Source organism: Gobius niger (genome assembly GCF_951799975.1).
Source record: "Gobius niger genome assembly, chromosome: 1".
Classification (NCBI taxonomy): domain Eukaryota; kingdom Metazoa; phylum Chordata; class Actinopteri; order Gobiiformes; family Gobiidae; genus Gobius; species Gobius niger.
This window is the reverse complement of record NC_136852.1, coordinates 30,259,550-30,284,418: the sequence shown is the minus strand read 5'-3', so window position 1 is coordinate 30,284,418 and position 24,869 is coordinate 30,259,550. Positions and strand designations below refer to the sequence as shown.

General features: G+C 41.5%; 1 protein-coding gene across 2 annotated transcripts in view; it reads right to left on the bottom strand.

Annotated features, from left to right (window-relative positions):
* Positions 1-24,869, bottom strand: part of LOC306965136 (seizure protein 6 homolog) — a 226,029-nt gene that overhangs the window by 81,173 nt on the left and 119,987 nt on the right. For both annotated transcript variants that reach the window (XM_079559378.1, XM_079559379.1), the window contains exon 3: positions 19,465-19,598. In XM_079559378.1, the coding sequence (XP_079415504.1) occupies positions 19,465-19,598 (134 nt within the window). The remainder of the gene's footprint in view (positions 1-19,464; positions 19,599-24,869) is intronic.

Here is a 24,869-nt window from a genome sequence, read left to right as displayed (position 1 = left end):
GGGGTGAATGCGGGTGAGAGGACAAACGGAAACATCACCATCTGACAAAAGCTCTGAGAGAAAATCAAGACGCGTTTCAAATTTCGGCGCAGTGTTTAACCCCTTAACTCCCACCTGAACCGAGCACATTTTCTCCGGTTTGGCTTTACCCCAATCCAAAAGCTTCTGGAAAAAAGGTGTGAAAAGTAGCGGCAAAACTGAGATGAAAACAATGATGAAAATGTGACAAAAAGTGAGAAAAGTTTGACAAAAAAGTGACGAAAAAGTGCCAAAATGTCACAAAAATGACCAAAAAAATGACCAAAAAATTACAAAAAAGTGACAAAAATGTGACAAAAATTTGATAAAAATTTGACGAAAAAATTAGAAAAGTTTGACAAAAAAGTGATGAAAAATGTATGAAAAAGTGGCAAAAATGTCACAAAAATGTCACTAAAATGTCACTAAAATGTCACTAAAATGACCAAAAAAATGACAAAAAAATTACAAAAAAGTGACAAAAAAAATACAAAAATGTGACAAAAATTTGATAAAAAATTGACGAAAAAATGAGAAAAGTTTGACAAAAAAGTGACGAAAAATTTATGAAAAAGTGGCAAAAAATGTCACAAAAATGACCAAAAAACATGACAACAAATGACAAAAAAAATTACAAAAATGTGACAAAAATTGGATAAAAATGTGACGAAAAAATGACAAAAAAAATGACACAAAAAAGTGATAGAAAATTGGCAAAAATTTGACAAAAAATGACCCAAAAAAATGAGTTACAAAAATGAGTTGAATACCCAACAAAAAAATGATGGAAAAAAAATCTGACGACGTGAGGAAAAAGATCCTCTCGGTTCAGGCGGGAGTTAAGAGGTTAAAACGGATGTGCTTTAGGGATTTGAATCGCCTGGTTCATCCCTCGTCCGAAAGGAAGCGGGGTCCACGCCGCCCCACAAAACCCCCTGCCTCACTTTTCTCTGCACTTTTGCCCTGTTTCTCAGGGGTCTGAGGGCTGTTGCCACTTCCTCAGCCGCGATGTGTTTTGTATGTAAGCCCACTCTGTCTGGCCGGGGTTAATAAAGCTGTTGTCTCGCCTGGTTTGTTCACATTGATTCAGAGCGCTCTGCTGTTAACATTGTATCGACAAAGACGGAGATCCAGCCTCAGCAGAGCACAGGAGCGAATGCGACCGCCTCGTCTCAGCTGGAACCAGGACCGAAACCAGGTCAAAACTCGGTCCAAGTCTGAACATGCACCATAGGCTCAGCCCCTGTGCGGGAATGGAAACAATCACCACGGATTTCTGATGCAACAAACACGTAACACTGGTCTGATCAATAGTGGGCCATTATTTTCCCAACAGCGAACTCCACCTTTGTTTAACCGAGATTGTGAATTCAAGTTAATCGGAAACAACGAAGCGAATCAGGCAAAAGCAAAGCCAGCACAACAAGGGCCAAACATTCATCACCACCTCAGTTTAAACATCATGAATGAGCAGATCGTAACATCTTATTTGCTTTATTTAAACTAAAAACAAACAGTAACTCTTGCTTGCTTCACTTTTTCGGTACAGGTACATCTTTAATTTGGTCTCATATTTCTTTGTTCTCTTATTTAAAGGTACACTGCGTAACATATTGGACTATACTATTGCGGCAAAACAAAACATGCTCCTAATGATACAGAAAATGCTGTTACTGCAGTGTGTAACAAAAGAATGGATTTGGATGAGAAGCTAAGAAACTAAATCCCATATTCTGCTGCCTTTCGTCACATCTCCATGGAGACGAGCCGGAGACGCACCCACTCCCGGTAAAGTTCACAGTAATATCTTAGCAAGGGTGAGCCTCATAAATGTTTGTTTGTACATTTATGAGGTACTTTTCGATGATGAAGATATCTGTCATGAAATAAATGCTTGTATTTCAATATTATTTATTGGGTGAAATTCTACGCGGTGTGGCTTTAATATGGTTCGATCTCTGTTGTTTTTTGCAACATTGTGCTCATCAGTAGAGAGGGGCAGGAAGTCTGGTTCATGTAGAGAGCGGCAAAGCATCATGGGAGAGCGAAAAGAGAGAAAGCAGTGCATTCTGGGATTTTATCTGTGAGCACTATCAACAGTAGCGACCATACAAAAGCAGTGCGACTTTGCATGAATTTCAAACAGCTTGCAAAGCGACTTCCAATGAAAACGTGGCTAATTCTGCAGTGATTAATGTGCGCTGTCTCCTCTCGAATTATGTCCAAATACCCCCTTTGTTTACTTGCTTATTACCCCGGCTCATATTGGAAAAAAAAAGCTCCCCTGATAGTGCAATCTGACCGTTTTATCTCCTCCTCCTGCCCGTCCCCTCGGGTTAGCGGTGGGTCGGGCCGATTTGCTCCGTTCCTCATCGTTATAACGAGCCGTCGCGTGGCGTTACCCCGCGGCTGAGCGGAGACTGCTCTTCTGTGACCAGTGGAGCGGACTGCGGGCCCACGGCTCTGGCTACAGTCACCTTAGATAATGAAGCCGCTGATGCTAGATGACGGCCACGCATTAGAGCATATGCTCTGGCTGGCTGTGCTGTGAGACCGCTTCCGAGGCTTCTGGATCTGCAGTTTTGTCCGGGACTGTTTTGGTTGGAGACTTGTGGGGCATGCGGGATGAACCAGGGACTTACACTGTGAAGCTGGGAGGATTTATCTTGGAAAAGTGTCTTACCTGGACAGACTAACCCTGCCATGAATGTATCTTAAAGGAATAGTTCACCGTCTTTCCATGCTGAGATATATTCTTACCTGAGCTTAGACGAGTTGATACGTACCCGTCTGGTCTGTGTGCGTGCCCGTTGAGGAGCGTGGTAGCTGCCAACTTCACCCCTGTTTGGAGCTATAGGAATACAGTGGGAGGAGCCAAATGCTAACAACATCTTTGGTCTTTTTTCGTGACTGAGGGCATGCACAAAGACCAGACAGGTACGCATCAACTCGTCTAAGCTCAGGGAAGAACATAAATCAGTATGGAAAAACGGTGAACTATTCCTTTAAACCTTGATTTCTCAGAGGAGTTGTGAGTGTAATCTCATGGAGTAGGTGGAGTCGGTACAAAATGATCGTCATGAAGACAGTTTAGGAGGGGGACTTGTTCCCTCATCCAAAACATACCTGGAGCTGTGTTTCGAGGATCCTGTGCATCTTTGTGTAATCTTTAAATCTTCCCCATGGCGGCAGCTTCGACAAGTGTACCCTAAGCTCCTCCTGCAGCCCCATGCAACCAGGAGATACTTTCCAACATTCCACTCTCTCGCAACGCTTAAAAGTTGGACAGATGGAAGAAATATCCTTTTTTTGGTTTGTTTTTTAAAGAGGGGTATTCTGGACAACTTTTTAGAGCGTTTTGTTCACTCATCAAAAAACATACCTGGAGCTGTATTTTGAGGCTCTTTGAGTAATATTTGCATCTTCTCCAGTGGCGACACATCCTAAGAAGGTCCCAAAAGGCTCCTACTGAGGTTCTACGTGTCCAGGAAATGCTTTCCACACCTCTCCATCTCTAAGCTGAAGTCATTGATTGTTAAGTAAAACACTCGCAATGGCTTCATGACTGCCAAACTGGCTATTTTTCTCCCTCTTAGTTAAAGCTGATGCACAGCGAAGGGGAGCAAGAGGAGGGGGTGGGAGGGGCTTAGAATGAGTTCACTTGAGTAACCAGGAAGTGAAACTATACTGGATGTTTTGTTTCAGCTGTTTAAGATCAATATTGCACCTTCAAAACCAATACAGTAAAGTGTACGATCGTGATAAACCAGAAAAAAGCATAACAGCCCATTGTTCTATCATTGATGTTCAAACATAGGCTTCATAGATCAATGTAACATCCTCTGCTAATCAAGTTCTCGATGCCTTCCCCATGCTTCGGCCTCCTTTCCCCCCTCGCTTCCTTCCTCATTATTACAGTTATTTGCCTTTAGACAAAACGCTGCACCGAATAAAGTGGCCGGCACTCGTATTTGACACACAGGACAACGAATTCCACCTTCGCTGCTGCCCAGGCCCCTCTGGCATTATGCATAAAGCTCATTTGCATGCACAGCGTTTACCCTTTGACCCCTCTCCTCCTACCACGCGAAGCAGAAGGAGGGAGCGCTACTCGAGGTTTCTTCCGGTAATTGCTTTGATCACGTATTTTCAGAACAAAAGCAAAAGGCCAAACCCTTTCAAGCATTTATCTGGAAACAGCAGAGAAAACGGAGGGGCAACACGCCGCGAAAGAGAAGCTTTGAAACCCCAGTCAGAGCCAATCGAGAACGGTAAAAAAGAGTTGAGAGGAAACTGTTGCACTCGGAAGGTCAAAAAAATGATGCTTTGAGGGACTGGATAGTTGAGGAACCACTGCCGTCGCCAAACTAGGCAGATACTGTATCAAACTGAGGCGAAGTGCGTCTTAAATGCTAATTAATCCATTGCCGTGTAACTTGTCTTGGCTGAAATATGAAAGATAAACATTCCTCTAGCATTAGCATAATCGTATGGTATAGCTTCCAAACTCCTGCTCCCGTCAGCGGCCGGTTTGACTTTGAGAGGACGCTCCCGGCGTCGGGGCGATCCATCTGTCGGGACGTTTGGGCTCGTGCCACGAAACAAAGTGGACTTTCACAGTGAAATCAGCTGGCATCATCCTCACAGCGCTCCGAGTGGTTCAGACACCTCTCATTACCGACAGGATGTCTCAAAGTTAATGCGCGAGACGGTACCGGCCACTGCTGGAATTTAAATCGCGGGAACGTGCATCAGATTTATCTAAGAGCCAACCTCTGCATCACAGTTTTTATGCATGTGTCGCCCGAATGGAACCACGGCGTTCAAGTGGATGAAGCCATTCACTGCACGGCCCTATTCACAAACGTCCTTGTGCTGCGAGTAGATAGGTTTTGACGTACTTCGCTGTTGTGGAGTCTATAAAGCGACAATGCAATGACACACAAAGCAATTGCAGGCACATGCTTTACAAAGACGTGTGTGGGATCAGGGGTGATTTCTTTGAGTTCTCAATGGACGTGATGGACAAGCACATTAACCTTAAGGAAGTTAGTGGTTTTACAATGGCCAGCCAGAAGAGCGGAGACGAATGTGATCTACGTTTTAGCCACAAAAACACATCAAGCAGCTCGGTTCAGCTTTCAAATTGAAGCGAAATCAACACAAATGTGCAATGGCTGTTTCACTCAATGTATGTTTGGAACGGGAACACAAACACTTTGGATAGATGGCGACATGAAGAAAATCCTCTGAGAGAAGATGAAGCATCAACATATTCGCAAGTACAACCTAAGAACGTTTTAGGAGTGGTCAATTGGGTTCCTGACGTGACAATGCGATCTGTGATTGGATCGATATAAAACTTTTAGAGATTTGATTGGCTGTTTGCAAACAGTGTTGTGTGTAAGGAGTTACAAAGAAGCGTTAGCTGCTTACAATTCAGTAACGTTACTTTTTATTTACCATGGGCAGATGTGACCGTGACAGTCTATCATCTCTCCAACACTTTATCAACACAGCAACATGCGAGTTCTCATTGTGGATGCTCTTACATTATTTTGAATTTACTGGAGAAAAGGCAGCGCTGGAGGCGAAGCTGAAGAGAAAAACCACGATGATGCTAGCCCTCGCCTCCCAAACAACGACAGCAGCCGTTCAATGTAAACAACAAACTCGCAGTCATGTGATTGAGGAAAGCTGTACAATCTAAAGCAATTTAAGTGAGTATGATGTGCTTATTATGACCAATTCAATGCACTTTGTGAAGCGTAAGCACTCCTTTACAGACATTTCTTTTGAAGAACGGGCACGGTTTCCAACAAAGGCTAAACGGTTTACGAACGAGGCTAAGCTTTTATACGTCGACATGCTCATTATTGTTGCCTTTAGCTGCCATTTGTCACAGATAAAATAATGCTCGGACGTGAATGTATTGTGCTGATTCAAGCCCCTAGAGGCTTTTGTATCTCTTCAAAATCAGAACCACCTGGAACTTTGCTCACAGTGTTGGGTAACACTGTGAGCAAAGTTCCAGGTGGTTCTGATTTTGAAGAGATACAAAAGGTCAGGAGTGGATCTCAGGCCAGGCCAGTGCTGCACAATCATGTGGGCAAGATTCACCCCTTCCACTGACAGTTCATATCTTACATTATGGATTAATGATATGAACCAAACTCAGTGAATGGTAGGACTTAGGCTATTTGTATTTCGAAAGTGCGTAACAGCTCAAATACAGGCTGAGGAATGCAGTATCGTACGCTCCGTTTTGGTTGTTTACACGGCTGAGATGATTTCAAAAGTGCACCGGGGGGGCAGTGCCATAAACCGCTTGTTAGTTTGATGGTGTGAAATGACATTTTGGAAGCTGCTAAAAGAACAATTTGTCTGTAAATTTATTCTCTACCACAGCGGGTCTCAAACATGGGGGAATTTTGTCCCTGAAAATCACACTAAACTATTGGATTGACAGGGCTATATATTTGCTTTGTGTATGTCTTTCCAAAATGACTATCTTTTCCTCTTTGCCTCCGGTGTCTGACCACGATGCCATCATTGACTGAAGTTTGCGCTGCATGTGTGTCGTTGGAGGACGCTGCTAATGTGCGGAACTCATTAGGCCAGTGCCCCTCATCTACAAAACCCGCTCTCTAGGATTTATCACGTCCAAACTGGGCACAAACGCTCCCAGAGGAACGCCCTGCTCAACGGCGTGCCACAACAGAGCCGTGTGACGGATGAGAGGGAGTCTGGATATTAGGGTCAGGGCACAATCATAAAAAGCTTGGTTATTAATATGAATAGATAATGTACTGTATGTCCTCCCTGTGTTACTGGGGCGGAGTGGTTGACCTGCCTCCTGACTCTCAGTAACGAGTGGACTCCTTTGGTTTAACTTCTTCCACTTCATCCAGAGCTGGGCATGAGCAGAGACGCCACCACACAGAGGAGACTCATCGTTTGCATCCAAGATCCTTGCATCCTAACTGTGGAACAAGCTGCTGAACACCAATAAAACCACCCTCTCTGGAGCTCATCCACATCGTTGGATCGGAGGTAGATGTTGTTCCCACTGACAAGTACTTGGGGCTGGGAGGGAACTATGGATTACACGTGTTCTACCAGACCATTGTGCAGGGCGTCCCTTTCCTTTTGTACGTTGATGGGGCAACACTTAAGAAAAGGAGCTTCACAGGCTGAACCAGCTCACAAAAAAGCCAGGTTCTGTGGTTGGACTGTGTCTGGACTCTGTGGAGAAGGAGGTGGAGCAGTGGATGCTCTCAAGGATCAGGGCGATCCTTTCGAATCAGAGCCGCCCCTGAAGTCAAGTCTTCTCCAGCCAGAGTAGCGTCGCGAGCTCCACACTCCTCTGGGCTCCAATGAGGGACCGAAGAAACTCGCTTGTCCCTCGAGCCATCGGGCTGGGTAATGCAGCCACTTCAGAGAGGAGCGGGAGAGGAGCGCCGGAAAATTGCCTCTTAAAATCGAGAGCTTTGCGTTTCAGCTCAGCTCCTCCTTCACCACAACAGCGTCACTTCACTTCTTCGTCCTCGTTCAACGTCCTGGTTTGAAGACGCCAACGGAAGAAGATCGTTTTCAAAAGGCAGAGGTGAGAAAGAGTCCCCTCCAGACCTTGAAATTCTGTCCAATAAAGTCATGAAAAGGAGTTGTGAATCATTTATTGAGTGCACTAAATCAAGAAAATCATGGCTAAGACAGAACTTTCATAGATTTTTAAAGTCCCAATGCTTTTTTGTTCTAGTATGGGTGTCAATCTGATGGAAGACCTCAGTTATTTTGGATCGATGCCTCACCTAATATTCCCATAACGACAACTTGCCGATATATCGCGCAGCCCTGGTTGAAATCGCCTAGAGTGCATTGAAATTGTGAATTTGTTGACCTTAACTGGACCAAAGACCGAACCACAGCGATGCACCGATACCGATCCACGTGGAGGAAATTTCCTTGAAAGAGAGAAAAATCCATATTTGCCGGATGGATTGCTCCTCCCTCCGCCGCGCTATCATACGCACAAGGTCACGTCTCCATCCTGGCGCTCTCCACCTCTCCTCGGAGATGACAATCAAATGAAGCCTCCTTGTATTGAGATGGCCGTTACGACCCCCCCGCGCCCATGATTGCCTCTCGACGCGGCGGAAATTGAAAGCGGCGTTAGATAGAGAGCGCGCGGATTACAACGGCAGAGGTCTTGATTAGATAGCGGGGGTAGGTGGTTGTGGGGGTCCTGTTGACGTGCCATTGACCGGGAGAGGAGTTCTTCGGTGACGGGACACACGCCGGGGGGGGGGAGGACGACGGGCATTAGCATGTGTCAGAGACCGTCAGTCGCCGATAATAGGGGCTTAAAGCCAGGAGAGGTCCTGCCAAGTGATGAGATTGATCGAGATACAAGGGAAAAAGTGGGATTAACGTGTGACCCGGGTAAATCTGAACCGTAGGGAGAAAGTCAGACTGCAAGACCAATTACCTAGCCACAATTGCATCATCAGCCTTTGCAGAACTGGTCTCTTTGATTGAATTTGTTTATTTGGATAGACCAGTGCATGTTTTCCCAGTAATTTGTAAAAGCAGACACACCTTCTCTTAGTAAAAGGTAAATCCGTAGAGCATGCCTATGGTCTTAAACTCTTAAACGGTTATACATGCATTCGACTTAGTGCTTATTTCATTTCCATCCATTGTTCCACACTGGCTTCAAACACATCCCCCCCCCCAACGCTGATTGCATTCACACTGACACGGCTGTTTTCCACAACTGTCTAATCAGAATGGAGTATTCCCTTTCAGCCGGAGACAGTGACACTCTTCCCCTGCGCTCATCAATTCCCTCTCATTCTCTTTCTTTAACTCAGCACTTTCTTCATCGACCCCACAACCCCTCACCCCTCCACCCCCCCACCCCCCCCACCCCCCCCACCGGGACCATCCTGGGCCTAACTGCGCTGTATCGAACCGGAGTCTGGCTCGGCTCACTCTCGCCTTCAATCGTCAATAGAGCGCTCGATACTCCCCCGCCGCACTGTCCGCCGTCCACCGGCTGAAGCTGCAGAGCGATGGGAAAACACACGCCCACCCTTCAACCAACGTCTTGAGGATTAGCCCATCGTACATGTTTTGGGTTGTTTTGACACGGGATGAGCATGCCAACGCAGCACAGCCACCGTGATGCCAAGGAATACTGGTCCTGTCCCCTTTTCGCAACCTCTGCAAATACAGATGTGATATTTACAGATACTTCATGAATCATGTTGGGACTACTTTTATGTGATCTTATTGAACAATGTCAAACTTTGAACCTTTTGAGAAGGCAGGAGGAAGGCTGTGAGTGTAGAGTGATCACATCCAGGCGCTGGAGCAGAGGCGTCAATACTGCAATTTACTAATAGGCTCTGCACGAACACCGGAGAACAGCCACGCAAAACCAGAGCGCTAATGGATACAGGCGAGTGTTAACGCAGATGTGGGGCTGAACTTAGTTAGAATGTCAAATTTAGCAAATAAAACAGTTTGGACAGTGCACTGCCTGACCATAATGTAACTAACTGTTCTGATTTGGGGCTGCTGCTGTTGGTCAGGTCTTGGTACAGCAACACTATGTGGGTCATTCCGCCAAAACCTTTTGCGTCCCAAAAACCAAACAGCCACAAAATGGCAATCACTGCCAATTGTTGAAAGACAACTATTACATAACATAATTTAGATATTTTTTTGTAATACTTAATAGTTTTGAAACAACTTCAACAATGTTATTTAAAAAAAAAAAAAAAGGGAATCCAAAAATCAAATTCTCATAAAAAAAACAGGCCAAAATTCCCCGTCTTTGATTTTTCATCTTTAATAAAGTGTAAAATGCATAAATTGTAGCTAGAACTACAAAATAATCACTTCATTACATTGTCCACTAAGAGATCTCATTATTTTACTAATTTTAAGTATTTAAAAAATCTCATTTCTATGAAATATTTGCAGTTTTATGTATCTGAGTTTTTGTCATTCCTGTTGCCAAACAACAAAAACTCTCGTCTATTAATGGTTCAGTCCAATGACATCACAATCAACAACTCAATCAGCTTCAATATTTTACTCTATGAACTGTTTGTGGACATTTGGTTTCAGTGGGTGCTTCTGTGCTAGTTAGCATTAGCATTAGCCTGCAATTGGCAAATTGGTCAAATTTTGTCATTCCTGTTACCGTCATTCCTGTTACTATTCTGAGGAAGAAAGATAAGAAAAATCCATTAAAAAATGTAAAAGAGAGACTGAGATGGTCCCCATACATGTTTTGTACACTTAAACAATTTAAAAAATATTAAGAAAAATAATTTTTAAAACAACTTTTTTGGGGCGGTATTAAAGCTGAAAAGGCACCGATTTGGCGGATTGACCCATGTGCCTATCAATGGGTTTCTTCTTCCCTGATGGCTCGGGCATATTCCAAGATGACAATGCCAGGATTCACATTGTGAAAGAGTGGTTCAGGGAGCGTGAGATGCACTGGCTGCCACAGACTCCACATCTGACCGCGCAGTGGTCACACTCTCCCATCTTCAATACAAGATCATTGTAGAAGCTTATTGAAACGATGCTACAGCGAATGTGTGCTGTATTCAAAGCTAAAGGCGAAACAAACCAATATCTGAGCGTGTGACCTTTGGTTTGGTCAGGCAGTGTGTAGTGTCTGAATTAAGGGGAGACACTACAGGCAAAACGATTTTTTTTTTTTTGTTTTGGGCCAAATTGGTCTCTGAACATACAAGCTTTCACCCGGAAACCAAAAATATGCCTAGTCTTCACAAAAACATGTTTAAATATTGCGCTGATTCAATGTTCCCCCATAGACTTATATGGGACAATGCAATTTCAAGGGCCTTTTTCTCAAAACACATTTTTCTGTCATTGTGGCGACACTATGTCCACGTCAGTCGGACCTAAAGACTTCACATTTTCCAGCCTTGGACTGAACAATATTTGGAAGATTTTTTCAGCGGGATTTTTTATTATTTAATCCCTAAGCCCCATTTACTGAGCTTTGAATGTCAAAAAATAAGGCAAAAATTTAATTTTTACAAAATTTTCCACTAAAAAACAGCTTATTTTAAAACTAAAAAAGAAATCCAAAATCCCTTCTGAAAAAGATGGGAAATTTGGGGCATTTTTAGGCATAAAACACCTTGTTCTTATATGAAAAGATAAAATGACAGAAAACTTGCAATGTATTTTTTTCTCACATTTATGCCAGTGATCTACAGCAAAAGTTTCAAAATAATATCTGTAAATTTAAATTTTTTCCCTATTCGCCTGCAGTGTCTCGCCTTAAATCATTGCCATCGTCTGAATACGTTTAAATCTCTGTGAATGTGTTCAATTTGTTGCGCTTTTAAGATGTTCGTCTCCTCCGTTCATTGACAATTGTGAGCTGCACTTGAGTTCGTCTGCGGGGTTAGACGCCATGAAGCTGCCAATGTGATTTTCTTGTGCCTTACTTTGCATTCATTTCAAAACCTTTAATCGTTTCTTTAGAATAGGCAGGAGGATAGTCAGAAGGCATTTAAGCAAGAGCTAAAGATTGATTTCCCTGACTTGTTGATGGTAATTGATAAAAAGACGGTGCACATTTGCAGTCACCCAGGTGGTTTATTCAATCTTGTCAGGTGAAATGAGACAACTGGGATTCCATTTAGACATTTACTTAATAACATTTATTTTCCCCCCTCCCTCTCCCGTCTGTCTGTCTCTCTCTGTCTCTAAAATGACCATCGTTCGCTCCTTAGCCCTGAGCACTTTTCACTTCTGCCACCTTCACTCACTCCTCCTCTCCCTCTCTCTCGTCATGGCAGACCCCCAGGACCCACCAGCTCACTACAGCTCCCAAATAGAGTTGGCTGGAATAAGGGATTGCTGATAAGGCCGTCGCCATTTCGCAGACAGAGGGGGAGAGAAAGACACAAAAGGTGATGATTGGAAAAGTCGCTGTTTTTTGTCTTCGTCTGACTTTGGAACAATGGCTCGTTATGGCGGCGGCTCTGGCGGCGTGAACTGTGGGGCTGAAGCAACTTTGGAAGTAGCGTGAAAAAGGTGTAAAGTTCCAATTTTGCATTGTTTTTTGGGGTCCAAAATGAAATAAAACAGGACAAGAAGTTGAAAAACTCCTTTGAAAAACCTTCAGCATATTGTTAAGTAAAAGATTGGATCACTGTGGGTGCGGCTCGAGTGGAGGTGTTATTGCAAGAGTGGAATGAAAACCTCTCTGGCCCGCTAGTGGACAAAATAAGCATCATAAAGGGGAGGGTTCATTTTTTTTTTTTGCTCTGCGTGAAAAATCAATGATTTCACCTGCAGTGTCTCGCCTTAAGACCTGTCCAGATATCAATAGCCATTAGCAGCACAATATTAGAAATAAAAAATAAGACACTGAGCGAAATCATTTGGCCATATTGGCAAAATGACCACAGCTCACCTCTCCACCACAGACCAGTGGAAAACAGCAAAACAACAAGCTCATCCCTATGGTCCAGAGCGTGTGACCTTGTTTTTGTGGCGACTTGGTATTGGAGTGCACATCAGTATAGTGTATTTTAACCGACAATATCCTCATTATGAGAAATCAACACTCCAATCTGTCCCATCTCAACAGAAGCACACGATGATAAAAGCTGCAGTGCTATTCGCTTTGGAGTCAGTCGATGCTTCTTACAAAGAGCCCACTGCCCAATACTCGTGGCTACATCAGGCTACAATGGGCCTTATCTTGTAGAAAAGGCAATCAAATTAGCGAGTGGATCTCCGATGGGCCGCACTGAGACGACGGTTAGATAAATGAGCCGGATTTCTTGATAAGGCGCATTAAAGGGACAGTGACGTATGGCGCCCATTTGAAGCGCGTCCAGCGTGTAATATTTACTGCCTGCAGTCAGTCGGCTGGGTCAGTGTTTAGAGGTTTACGCATTTACATCCTTTTCAACAGAATCCTCAATGTTACGTGTCTAAACAACACATTTCATGAGTTCATATTGGTAACTGTGCTGCAACTCTGACTAGGTTTGTGACGCATGTTTTAAATTCGACAATGACTTCACTGTTCACATTTTTAGTATATATCCATGAGGGTTAAAGGGCTTACATCACGAATAAAACTGCTTTTGGCCACCTCAGCATTGTTATATTGCGTTCTGGAAAAGACCTCACCTGCGTGGAGAGTAGGAGTGTAAAATAAAATCTGACATTCTCCAGCAGATGCCCAGGCTGCAGTGAGTGATAGATCTAGTAAGATCCAATCTTGGTCAGAATCCACCTCAAGAGCTTTGTTTCCAAAAAAGTACAATTTATATATTTATTTGTACTTACAGTGATATGGCACTCCTGTAAATTTTCATGATTTTCCTTTATAAATCATTGGTTATAGGTGGCAATAACCATAGGAGACAAACACAGGTGTGTGCAAGAATTATTTAAAGGGGGGGTATTATGCAAAATGGACTTTTTCAAGCTTTACATCATGTTATTATGTCATTCCCTCATTAAAAACATGCCTGAAGTGTTGCCTTGGCACATTCACGTGTTTTTGAGTAATCTGTAAAAACTCTGATGGCGGCCATTTTAGAGATAGGTTTGCCTGAGTCCTCCTAGGAACGCCCCCACCTCCTGGAGACGCCTCCGAGCTTTCCTAACCAACCACTGCTCCTCAGCAGAACCCCCTCCCCACTGATGCCACAGACAGCGTGTGGAGGGGGCGTGTCTGAAAGGCTCAGAGGTTCTTAAAGAGACAGAGGCCTATTTCAAGATATTCACTACAGCCATTTTGAGAGAGCAATTTTATACAAGGCAGTTATTCTAATTTACTGCATTTACAGACCAACAGAAGGTTTGGTCATAATTGTAGTGGGATATAGACTGGTGCTATGTGATTGAAAAAAGCAGAATACCCCCTCTTTAAACAAAATTAGGCATGTGCATAAATTTCAGTACCACAAAAGAAAAATTAACTCAATATTTTGTGGATCCTTTTGCAGAAAAACAGCCTCTAAACGCTTTCTATAGCTTCCAATGAGAGTCTGGATTCTGGTGGAAGGTATTTTGGACCATTCTCCTTTACAAAACATCTCTAGTTCAGTCAGGTCTGATGGTTTCTGAGCATGGACAGCTTTAAATCACACCACAAATGTTCAATAATATTGAGGTCTGGGGACTGAGATGGCCGTTCCAGAACATTGTACGTGTTCCTCTGCTTGAGCCTTAGTAGATTTTGAGCAGTGTTTAGTGTCGTTGTCTTGTTGAAAAATCCAACTTTGTCACTGATTCCTGGACATTGTTCTCCAAAATCTGCTGGAATCCATGCGACCCTCAACTTTAACAAGATTCCCAGTCCCTGCACTGGCCACACAGCCCCACAGCATCATGGAACCACCATCACATGTCACTGTAGGAAGACACGTTTTGAAACACCACATGTTATGGATCGCTTTCGCTCATTATCGCGTGTGCATTTAAACAGCCTGGTTCTCAGATTGAAGACTTTATCAGGATGTTTCTCAGCCGTCCTTGGACCAATTTTCCAAAATCACACATAAGGTGTATTAGAGTGTCTAGTTTTGCAATAAAATAATTATTTTTTGGCAATCCATGTGTTAAATATGGCCAAGTTATGATTGTTCAGGCATGTGATCTTTGCTCAAGTGCATTTTCCTCATCTGATCAGCAGTTCAGTTTTGAACTAAACCAATGTTTATACAGATAGCTGCAAGTCAAATGTAAAGCTTTTTAATCCCTTTTTAATAGACAAAAGCTAAATATTCAATCCCACGAATCTGCGCATATTACTCTCCCTAAGATTTGCAAACATTCCATCAAATAGAGGAATGAGGTGCAGTTTCAATATCTAAAAGGAAATTAGACACACCAGGGAACCTTTGTGCAAGAAATGATGTGTATTTTCAGGCAAAACTGCAGCTGACTGCTTTTTGCACCATCATGTGTGCATTTGACATCATTTACAATTGTATGCAATATAAATAGTTGCTGATCAATGTCATTTTTTCTTAGAAATTTCACCCCTGTCAAAAGGCCTCTAATAAGATCCTAGGACAGGACATTTTGTTGTATCCTCCCAAAATAATTGCAGTTAGGTACATTCAAAGGCCGATATTCATTGCGATTCATTGTGTGGCCCTACTTTACGTTCTCTGCTTTACTTGTGATTTGTCTCTATTTTCCCACCGACCATTTCTAGCCTTCCCATCATTCACCCCCTGTACCTTATATACGCAGTGACAGGAAACAGCCAGAGCCCTTCAGCGCCAATGATTTAGGCCCTCCTACCTTTTTTTTTTTTACCCCGAATGCTTCGGGAAGGTCAGCCCCGTAATGGCCGCTGTATATTTTATGAGCCGCAGGAGTTCATCTTGTGATGGAGGGTTTCAGGTGGAGACAAGGGCGACCGGACGAGGCTTAAATCACCGAAAACTCCAGCTCCCTAAAAGGTCAGTGAACGCAGTGCACACAAACAGGTGTGGGCAGATGGTATTTGGAAAAGCACAGGTCAGTTCAATAGCTGACATTTGGATAGCTAAGATTTGAGTTTGCTCAGTGAGGGTTTTAAATGTATTTTGTCTCAGACTATTATCGGAAATCTATTGGTGGTGTTCCTTCATTGTTATTACATAATTCTCTGTGACAAATTCAATTGAATACATATTGAGAGAGATGGTATTATGCTGTGGGTATTTGGAAAAAAATCTCAAACACAGGAGAGTTTATTAGAAAAATGTCAGTCAGGGCACAGGGCTGACCACAAAGTTACCAATGACCTGTTATTAGCTGCTGACACCGGACTAGTTTCAATCCTGGTTTCTGCCTTTCACAGTCTTTGAGAGGTTAGAATGTGAAGTAAGAATGGTTTAAAACTTATTTATCTGACCAATTTGTGACTGTAAACCAACAGTCCTCACCGTACTCCAAAGTGAGCTATGGGGTACCGCAAGGATCCGTGCTTGGGCCAATTTTATTTATGTTATACAGTGAGTTCAAAAAGTATCCGCACACCTTTTACTTTCGACATTTTGCCACGCTATGGTCTACAAACATAAATATATTGAGTTGAAATTTTACGTGAAAGACGCACACTAAGTGACACACAATCGTGAAATTTCTACATGATTTTGACATTTTTTAATGAATAAAATCTGAAAAGTGGGGTGTGCAATAGTATCCATACCCCTTTCATTTGAGTGCAACCAATTGCCTTCAAAAGTTGCCTGATGATTTCTGAATGATCACATGTTGACCCAATGACTAAACAGTCTACCTGTGTGTAATCTAATGTCAGTTCAAATACAGCTGCTCTGTGATGGTCTCAGAGGTCTGATAAGTGACTATTGTGGAGCAGAAGCATCAGGAAGTCCAAGAACACACCAGACAAGTCCGGGATCAAGTTATTGAGAAGTATAAAGCTGGGTTAGGTTATAAACAGATTTCCAAAGCTTTGAACATCTCTTAGTGTACAGTTAAATACACCATCCAGGAATGGAAAGAGTTTGGCATCACTGCAAACCTACCAAGACATGGCCGTCCTCCTAAACTTACAGACCGAACAAGGACAGCACTGACCACAGCTGTTACCAAGAAGCCTATGATGACCCTGGATGAACTGCAGAGAGCTACAGCTCAGGTGGGGGAAACTGTCCACAGAACAACTATTAGTCGTACACTGCACAAATCTAGCCTTTAAGAAAAGAGTGGCTAGAAGAAGACATTTTGAAAAGACAACCATAAGAAGTCCAGTTTAATGTTTGTCAGAAGCCACATGGGGGACACAGCAAACATGTGGAAGAAGGTGCTTTGGTCAGATGAGACGAAAATTGAAGTGCTAAATGCAAAATGCTATGTTTGGTGTAAAAGTATCACTGCACATCACCCTGACAACACCATCCCAAACATGGTGGTTCTGGGGGTGCTTTTCTTCAGCGGGGACAGGGAAGATGGTTTGAGTTGATGGGAAGGTGGATGGGGCCAAACACAGGGCAATCTTGGACGAAACCCTGTTGGGAGTCTGCAAAAGACTTGAAACTGGGGCGGAGGTTCACCTTCCAGCACGACGACGACCCTAAACATAAAGCCGGGGCGACAAATGGAATGGTTGAAAACAAAAAATATCCAAGTGTTAGAAAGGCCAAGTCAAAGTCCAGACCTAAATCCAATCAAGAATCTGCGGAAAGATTGTATAGATACTTCAACAAAAGTTAAAGAATGTCATTTCACTTCACGATTGTGTCACTTAGTGTGTGTCTTTCACATAAAATTTGAATTATATATATTTATGTTTGTGGACCATTGCGCGGAAAAATGTGGAAAAGTTAAAAGGGTACTTTTTCAAACCACTGTACATACTCCCATTGGGCAACATACAATTTCACTGTGTGTTTTCCCAATTTTCCCGTGTGTGTTCATTAACACGCGTCGCTCCCACCAAATAAATAAAAGAAACAAACACGATATTTGAATAATGTTTATCGGGGTGACAGTACCTGTTAATGAACACACACGGGACACCTGCGGTACGCCAGATTAGTCATGGGCTAATCTTTACCCAGTGTCTCGCGGTCGCACTAGCAAACACACTCTGAGTCGAGCACCGTAAGTGAAAAGCCCTTCGCAAACTCCATGGACGACCTTGATCAACCGAGCCTCCGTCACTGTACTACACTTGAACAAGAAAGAAAGACCTCCACCTGATAAGGAAACATATCTACACGCTCACAAAAGCCCTTCCCGCGTGTTCATCTTATCTCTTTTGATTCAAACCAAACTTGCTTTATTATTACACGCCACGTCACGAGCCTAACGCATTGATCCCTCCCCTGTGTGCTCACATCAGTGGAGATCTTCGTCAGTCTAATCCGTGCTGATGCGCAGGAGGAAGCGCTGTGATCTAATCTGAGCTCCTCTCACTTTGACGGAAATCCCCACAAGGCCCAAACTTCGTAATCCATAATCTCAGACACAAGAAAATGATCTGAATTGCGTTACACCCAAAGATCCAGCTAATCCTTAAGCCTATATGTGCGCTATATCCGGCTGTGTGATCAGAGCTGGGGCATCTGCAGCGTCAAACGATAAAGCTAAAAAGAAGAATGTGCCTTTTATCCTATGAAACCAAGCGTGATGACTTTACTCTTATTTCCAGAAATCTCTGCTTAGATAGAAAGATAGAGACCTTATCGATCCCCAGAACCGCCACCAGACCTAAAGCGGGTCTTAAAATGTACATCTAAAACGTTAAAAGTCTTAGAATCTTAAATCACACTGGATAATCATCAGCTTGGACTTGTGTTTCGGGTCATGATCCAACAGTAGGATGGAACGCCTGGACAATGGAGTGTCAATTTGTTGTTTCATTCCAGCTCTGGCTGACTTGGTTCGCCCCAAATTACAGGAAGGTTCAGCTGTCGGACTCTAAAACATGATGAACCTGCATGTTTTTGGTCTTCTGTTGCTTTTATTTCGAAAATGATGAAAAACTCAGTCTGGCGCTACAAAATTCATCTACAAATGCACAAATGGGTTTGACCTAGCTATTATTCTGCAAACTGCACTTTAGCCCAGCAGGCTAACAGAGAGTGAGGTGCAATGAATAGTTTATCAAATGGATGAACCTTGATACTGGGACCTTTAAGTATTGATTCTCTTTTTGACCCACTTTTGGATCCTTAGCAGCCATTACACAAGCGTTCATATTTATCTGAACAGATTTTCACCCTTGGCACATTTTCCGGAGTGATTTTTGACTTGGACCTTTTGCAAACACTGTGAATAATTCAGAGATAAGGAATATTTAACTAAGAAACTTGGTGCAACAAGTCCAAATATTCTAAATTCAGAAAATGAGATCACAAGAGACCATAGTTCAGGGCAGATTTTGGCCTTGAAACAAGAAGAGGGGAAAATCTAACACAAATGCAGCAGTGCTGGCTCCGATTATGGAAATAACTTGTCAAACTACGGCGAGATAGCGAGGGGTTTGCCAGCGATAAAGCAATATATTCACAATCATTAGTGTGAATGCTTTATAGATATATACATATATTTTTAATGCTTTATAAACCATTCACATGGTTTGACAAATAAAAAATCTTGAATCTTGAATCTTGAATATTATAGATGCCTAAAAAAATCCGTCCTACCAATATTGTTTATTGTATATTCCACCGAGTATGGAGTGAATGAATAATGACGACAGTGTGGCGCTTTGAGGAACTTGGTAACACTGGCTTGTAAAGCACAATACAAGTGTAAGCCAGCAGCAGCAGCAGCAGTAGGAAATAACAACTACTACAAATATGCTTTTGACGTCAGAAACACACACAAAAACCCACATTGGTCAATATCGATTGGCAAACATGCTCAAAGTCGGCACTACAGTAAGTTTCCTACCTGCACCTCGACGCCGTAGCCTGTGTACACCGTCACGAGGTAGGAGCAGTCCCGAGTGGACAGGAAGGAGGAGCTGGACTGCGGCGGAGCCTCGATGAAGCCTTCTGGACCAGTCAGGTTCAGCTGGCACGCCACTGCAAGCAGGGAGCGCAGGACACAGAGTCAGAGAACGGAAACGATACAATAACGAACCGTCAGGCACAAACAGAGTCTAGTTCCAGTCAACAAAAATGACATTAAATGTAGTTGCCTGAACCTGAAATGATGCAGTAAACATGACATTTATGAAAAAAATTCACTGTTTTATTCAGTGCTTAATTTGATCCCCCGTTTGGGAGAACACAATCCCCCAATAAAAAAAATTTCAGAGAGGATCCGGGAAATATTTTGGAGGATCAGGCAAAAAATGTATCTGATATAATGGTGCCTAATGAGAGTGTTCCGGCAAATGTTTTGGCCTGTTCCCCCAATTCATCACATCAGAATACAAATTTACAAATTAAGCACTGGTTTTATTGACCTCCCACATCTCCCTTTGGCATTTCACTTAAATGACAGGAGGCTCTTTCAAACTGTCACTGGAATTTGGTTCGGACAGTCCAGTTTTTAAGCCTTGTGTCCAGAGGAAAACGCCTGTCCTCCCATTCGGGCACTTTTATAGCTTGAGCAGGAGCTGTTATTATAATGTAATTATAGCGCCCCTCCGCCTCCTTATCAGCGCTGTAGGCACTGTTGAATCATGTATTCATTAGACGTTCTCCGGCCGCTGTTTCCACCGTTCCCCTTTAGCCGCACCGCTACATACTGGAGCCGACAGCGGTGCCGCCTGCACACCACTCCGGGGTTCAGCAGGAAGAAGAGGCTGCTATAACGCATTCATCAATCGCTTTGTTTTTTAGTCGTTTGCACATGAGCGCTGACCCTTAGCGTTACTATGGAGACATGTCCCTGACCACCAAATGCCAGAGCATGGTGCTTGGGTGGTCAGGGACGTCAAGATGTTAAGACATGGAAGAGTGTGAGTGTTAAATATTCAAGGTTTCTACTTAAATAACTTAAACTTAATGCTTTTTAATGCCTTTTTAATGCTTAAATACTACATTTATAATGCCACAAATGCAAAATATCTTGGCATTTTTCATTTTGTAAGATTTGTAAACATCCAATCAAGCAGAGGAATGAGGGCATTTTTTATATTCAAAGCTAAATTGGATACAACAGAAACGTAAGGCAAAATATTATGTGAAATTTCAGTCAGAACAGCAGCTCAATATGTTTAAGACCATCATTTTGGTGTTTTTGACAAATCTATGCTGTAAAAATAGTTGAGCAATGTCATTGTTGCTGGTTCTGTCTATAAGGAAAATTAATTTCATGACATGGCCTGAAGAAACCCTGATGTCAAAATTCTATGAATAATAGTTTATTGGTAGCCTGGTTTTACCAGACCCTTGGACTTACTTTGTTTCGTACAAGGGTCTGGAACTTCACAATTGAGCTCAGTTATCAGGTGGGAGGTGAACTCCTTTGAAACGATTGGTTCTGATTTTCGTTAGTGTTTGGTCGTGACATATGTAATGCGCCCGAGTGAGTGAAGCAGCTATCATAACTCTATCATGACTCTATCATGACTCTATCATAACTCTATCATAACTCTATCATGACTCTATCATGACTCTATCATAACTCTATCATAACTCTATCATGACTCTATCATAACTCGATCATAACTCTATCATGACTCTGTCATAACTCTATCATAACTCTATCATAACTCTATCATGACTCTGTCATAACTCTATCATGACTCTGTCATAACTCTATCATGACTATCATAACTCTATCATGACTCTGTCATAACTCTATCATGACTATCATAACTCTATCATGACTCTGTCATAACTCGATCATGACTCTGTCATAACTCTATCATGACTATCATAACTCTATCATAACTCTATCATGACTCTGTCATAACTCGATCATAACTCTATCATGACTCTGTCATAACTCTATCATAACTCTGTCATAACTCTATCATAACTCTGTCATAACTCGATCATAACTCTATCATAACTCGATCATAACTCGATCATAACTCTATCATGACTCTGTCATAACTCTATCATAACTCTGTCATAACTCTATCATAACTCTGTCATAACTCGATCATAACTCTATCATAACTCTATCATAACTCGATCATAACTCGATCATAACTCTATCATGACTCTGTCATAACTCTATCATGACTCTGTCATAACTCTATCATAACTCTGTCATAACTCTATCATAACTCTGTCATAACTCGATCATAACTCGATCATAACTCTATCATGACTCTGTCATAACTCTATCATAACTCTATCATAACTCGATCATAACTCGATCATAACTCTATCATGACTCTGTCATAACTCTATCATAACTCTGTCATAACTCTATCATAACTCTGTCATAACTCTATCATGACTCTGTCATAACTCTATCATGACTCTGTCATAACTCTATCATGACTATCATAACTCTATCATGACTCTGTCATAACTCGATCATGACTCTGTCATAACTCTATCATGACTATCATAACTCTATCATAACTCTATCATGACTCTGTCATAACTCGATCATAACTCTATCATGACTCTGTCATAACTCTATCATAACTCTGTCATAACTCGATCATAACTCGATCATAACTCTATCATGACTCTGTCATAACTCTATCATAACTCTGTCATAACTCTATCATAACTCTGTCATAACTCTATCATAACTCTGTCATAACTCGATCATAACTCTATCATAACTCTGTCATAACTCGATCATAACTCTATCATAACTCGATCATAACTCGATCATAACTCTATCATGACTCTGTCATAACTCTATCATAACTCTGTCATAACTCGATCATAACTCTATCATAACTCTATCATAACTCGATCATAACTCGATCATAACTCTATCATGACTCTGTCATAACTCTATCATAACTCTATCATAACTCGATCATAACTCGATCATAACTCTATCATGACTCTGTCATAACTCTATCATGACTCTGTCATAACTCTATCATAACTCTGTCATAACTCTATCATAACTCTGTCATAACTCGATCATAACTCGATCATAACTCTATCATGACTCTGTCATAACTCTATCATAACTCTGTCATAACTCGATCATAACTCTATCATAACTCTATCATAACTCGATCATAACTCGATCATAACTCTATCATGACTCTGTCATAACTCTATCATAACTCTATCATAACTCGATCATAACTCGATCATAACTCTATCATGACTCTGTCATAACTCTATCATGACTCTGTCATAACTCTATCATAACTCTGTCATAACTCTATCATAACTCTGTCATAACTCGATCATAACTCGATCATAACTCTATCATGACTCTGTCATAACTCTATCATAACTCTATCATAACTCGATCATAACTCGATCATAACTCTATCATGACTCTGTCATAACTCTATCATGACTATCATAACTCTATCATGACTCTGTCATAACTCGATCATGACTCTGTCATAACTCTATCATGACTATCATAACTCTATCATAACTCTATCATGACTCTGTCATAACTCGATCATAACTCTATCATGACTCTGTCATAACTCTATCATAACTCTGTCATAACTCTATCATAACTCTGTCATAACTCGATCATAACTCTATCATAACTCGATCATAACTCGATCATAACTCTATCATGACTCTGTCATAACTCTATCATAACTCTGTCATAACTCTATCATAACTCTGTCATAACTCGATCATAACTCTATCATAACTCTATCATAACTCGATCATAACTCGATCATAACTCTATCATGACTCTGTCATAACTCTATCATGACTCTGTCATAACTCTATCATAACTCTGTCATAACTCTATCATAACTCTGTCATAACTCGATCATAACTCGATCATAACTCTATCATGACTCTGTCATAACTCTATCATAACTCTATCATAACTCGATCATAACTCGATCATAACTCTATCATGACTCTGTCATAACTCTATCATAACTCTGTCATAACTCTATCATAACTCTGTCATAACTCTATCATGACTCTGTCATAACTCTATCATGACTCTGTCATAACTCTATCATGACTATCATAACTCTATCATGACTCTGTCATAACTCGATCATGACTCTGTCATAACTCTATCATGACTATCATAACTCTATCATAACTCTATCATGACTCTGTCATAACTCGATCATAACTCTATCATGACTCTGTCATAACTCTATCATAACTCTGTCATAACTCGATCATAACTCGATCATAACTCTATCATGACTCTGTCATAACTCTATCATAACTCTGTCATAACTCTATCATAACTCTGTCATAACTCTATCATAACTCTGTCATAACTCGATCATAACTCTATCATAACTCTGTCATAACTCGATCATAACTCTATCATAACTCGATCATAACTCGATCATAACTCTATCATGACTCTGTCATAACTCTATCATAACTCTGTCATAACTCGATCATAACTCTATCATAACTCTATCATAACTCGATCATAACTCGATCATAACTCTATCATGACTCTGTCATAACTCTATCATAACTCTATCATAACTCGATCATAACTCGATCATAACTCTATCATGACTCTGTCATAACTCTATCATGACTCTGTCATAACTCTATCATAACTCTGTCATAACTCTATCATAACTCTGTCATAACTCGATCATAACTCGATCATAACTCTATCATGACTCTGTCATAACTCTATCATAACTCTATCATAACTCGATCATAACTCGATCATAACTCTATCATGACTCTGTCATAACTCTATCATAACTCTGTCATAACTCTATCATAACTCTGTCATAACTCTATCATAACTCTATCATAACTCGATCATAACTCTATCATGACTCTATCATAACTCAATCATAACTCTATCATAACTCTATCATAACTCTATCATAACTCTGTCATACCTCTATCATAACTCTGTCATAACTCTATCATAACTCTGTCATAACTCTATCATAACTCTGTCATAACTCTATCATAACTCTGTCATAACTCGATCATAACTCTATCATAACTCTATCATAACTTGATCATAACTCGATCATAACTCTATCATGACTCTGTCATAACTCTATCATGACTCTGTCATAACTCTATCATAACTCTGTCATAACTCTATCATAACTCTGTCATAACTCGATCATAACTCGATCATAACTCTATCATGACTCTGTCATAACTCTATCATAACTCGATCATAACTCGATCATAACTCGATCATAACTCTATCATGACTCTGTCATAACTCTATCATAACTCTGTCATAACTCTATCATAACTCTATCA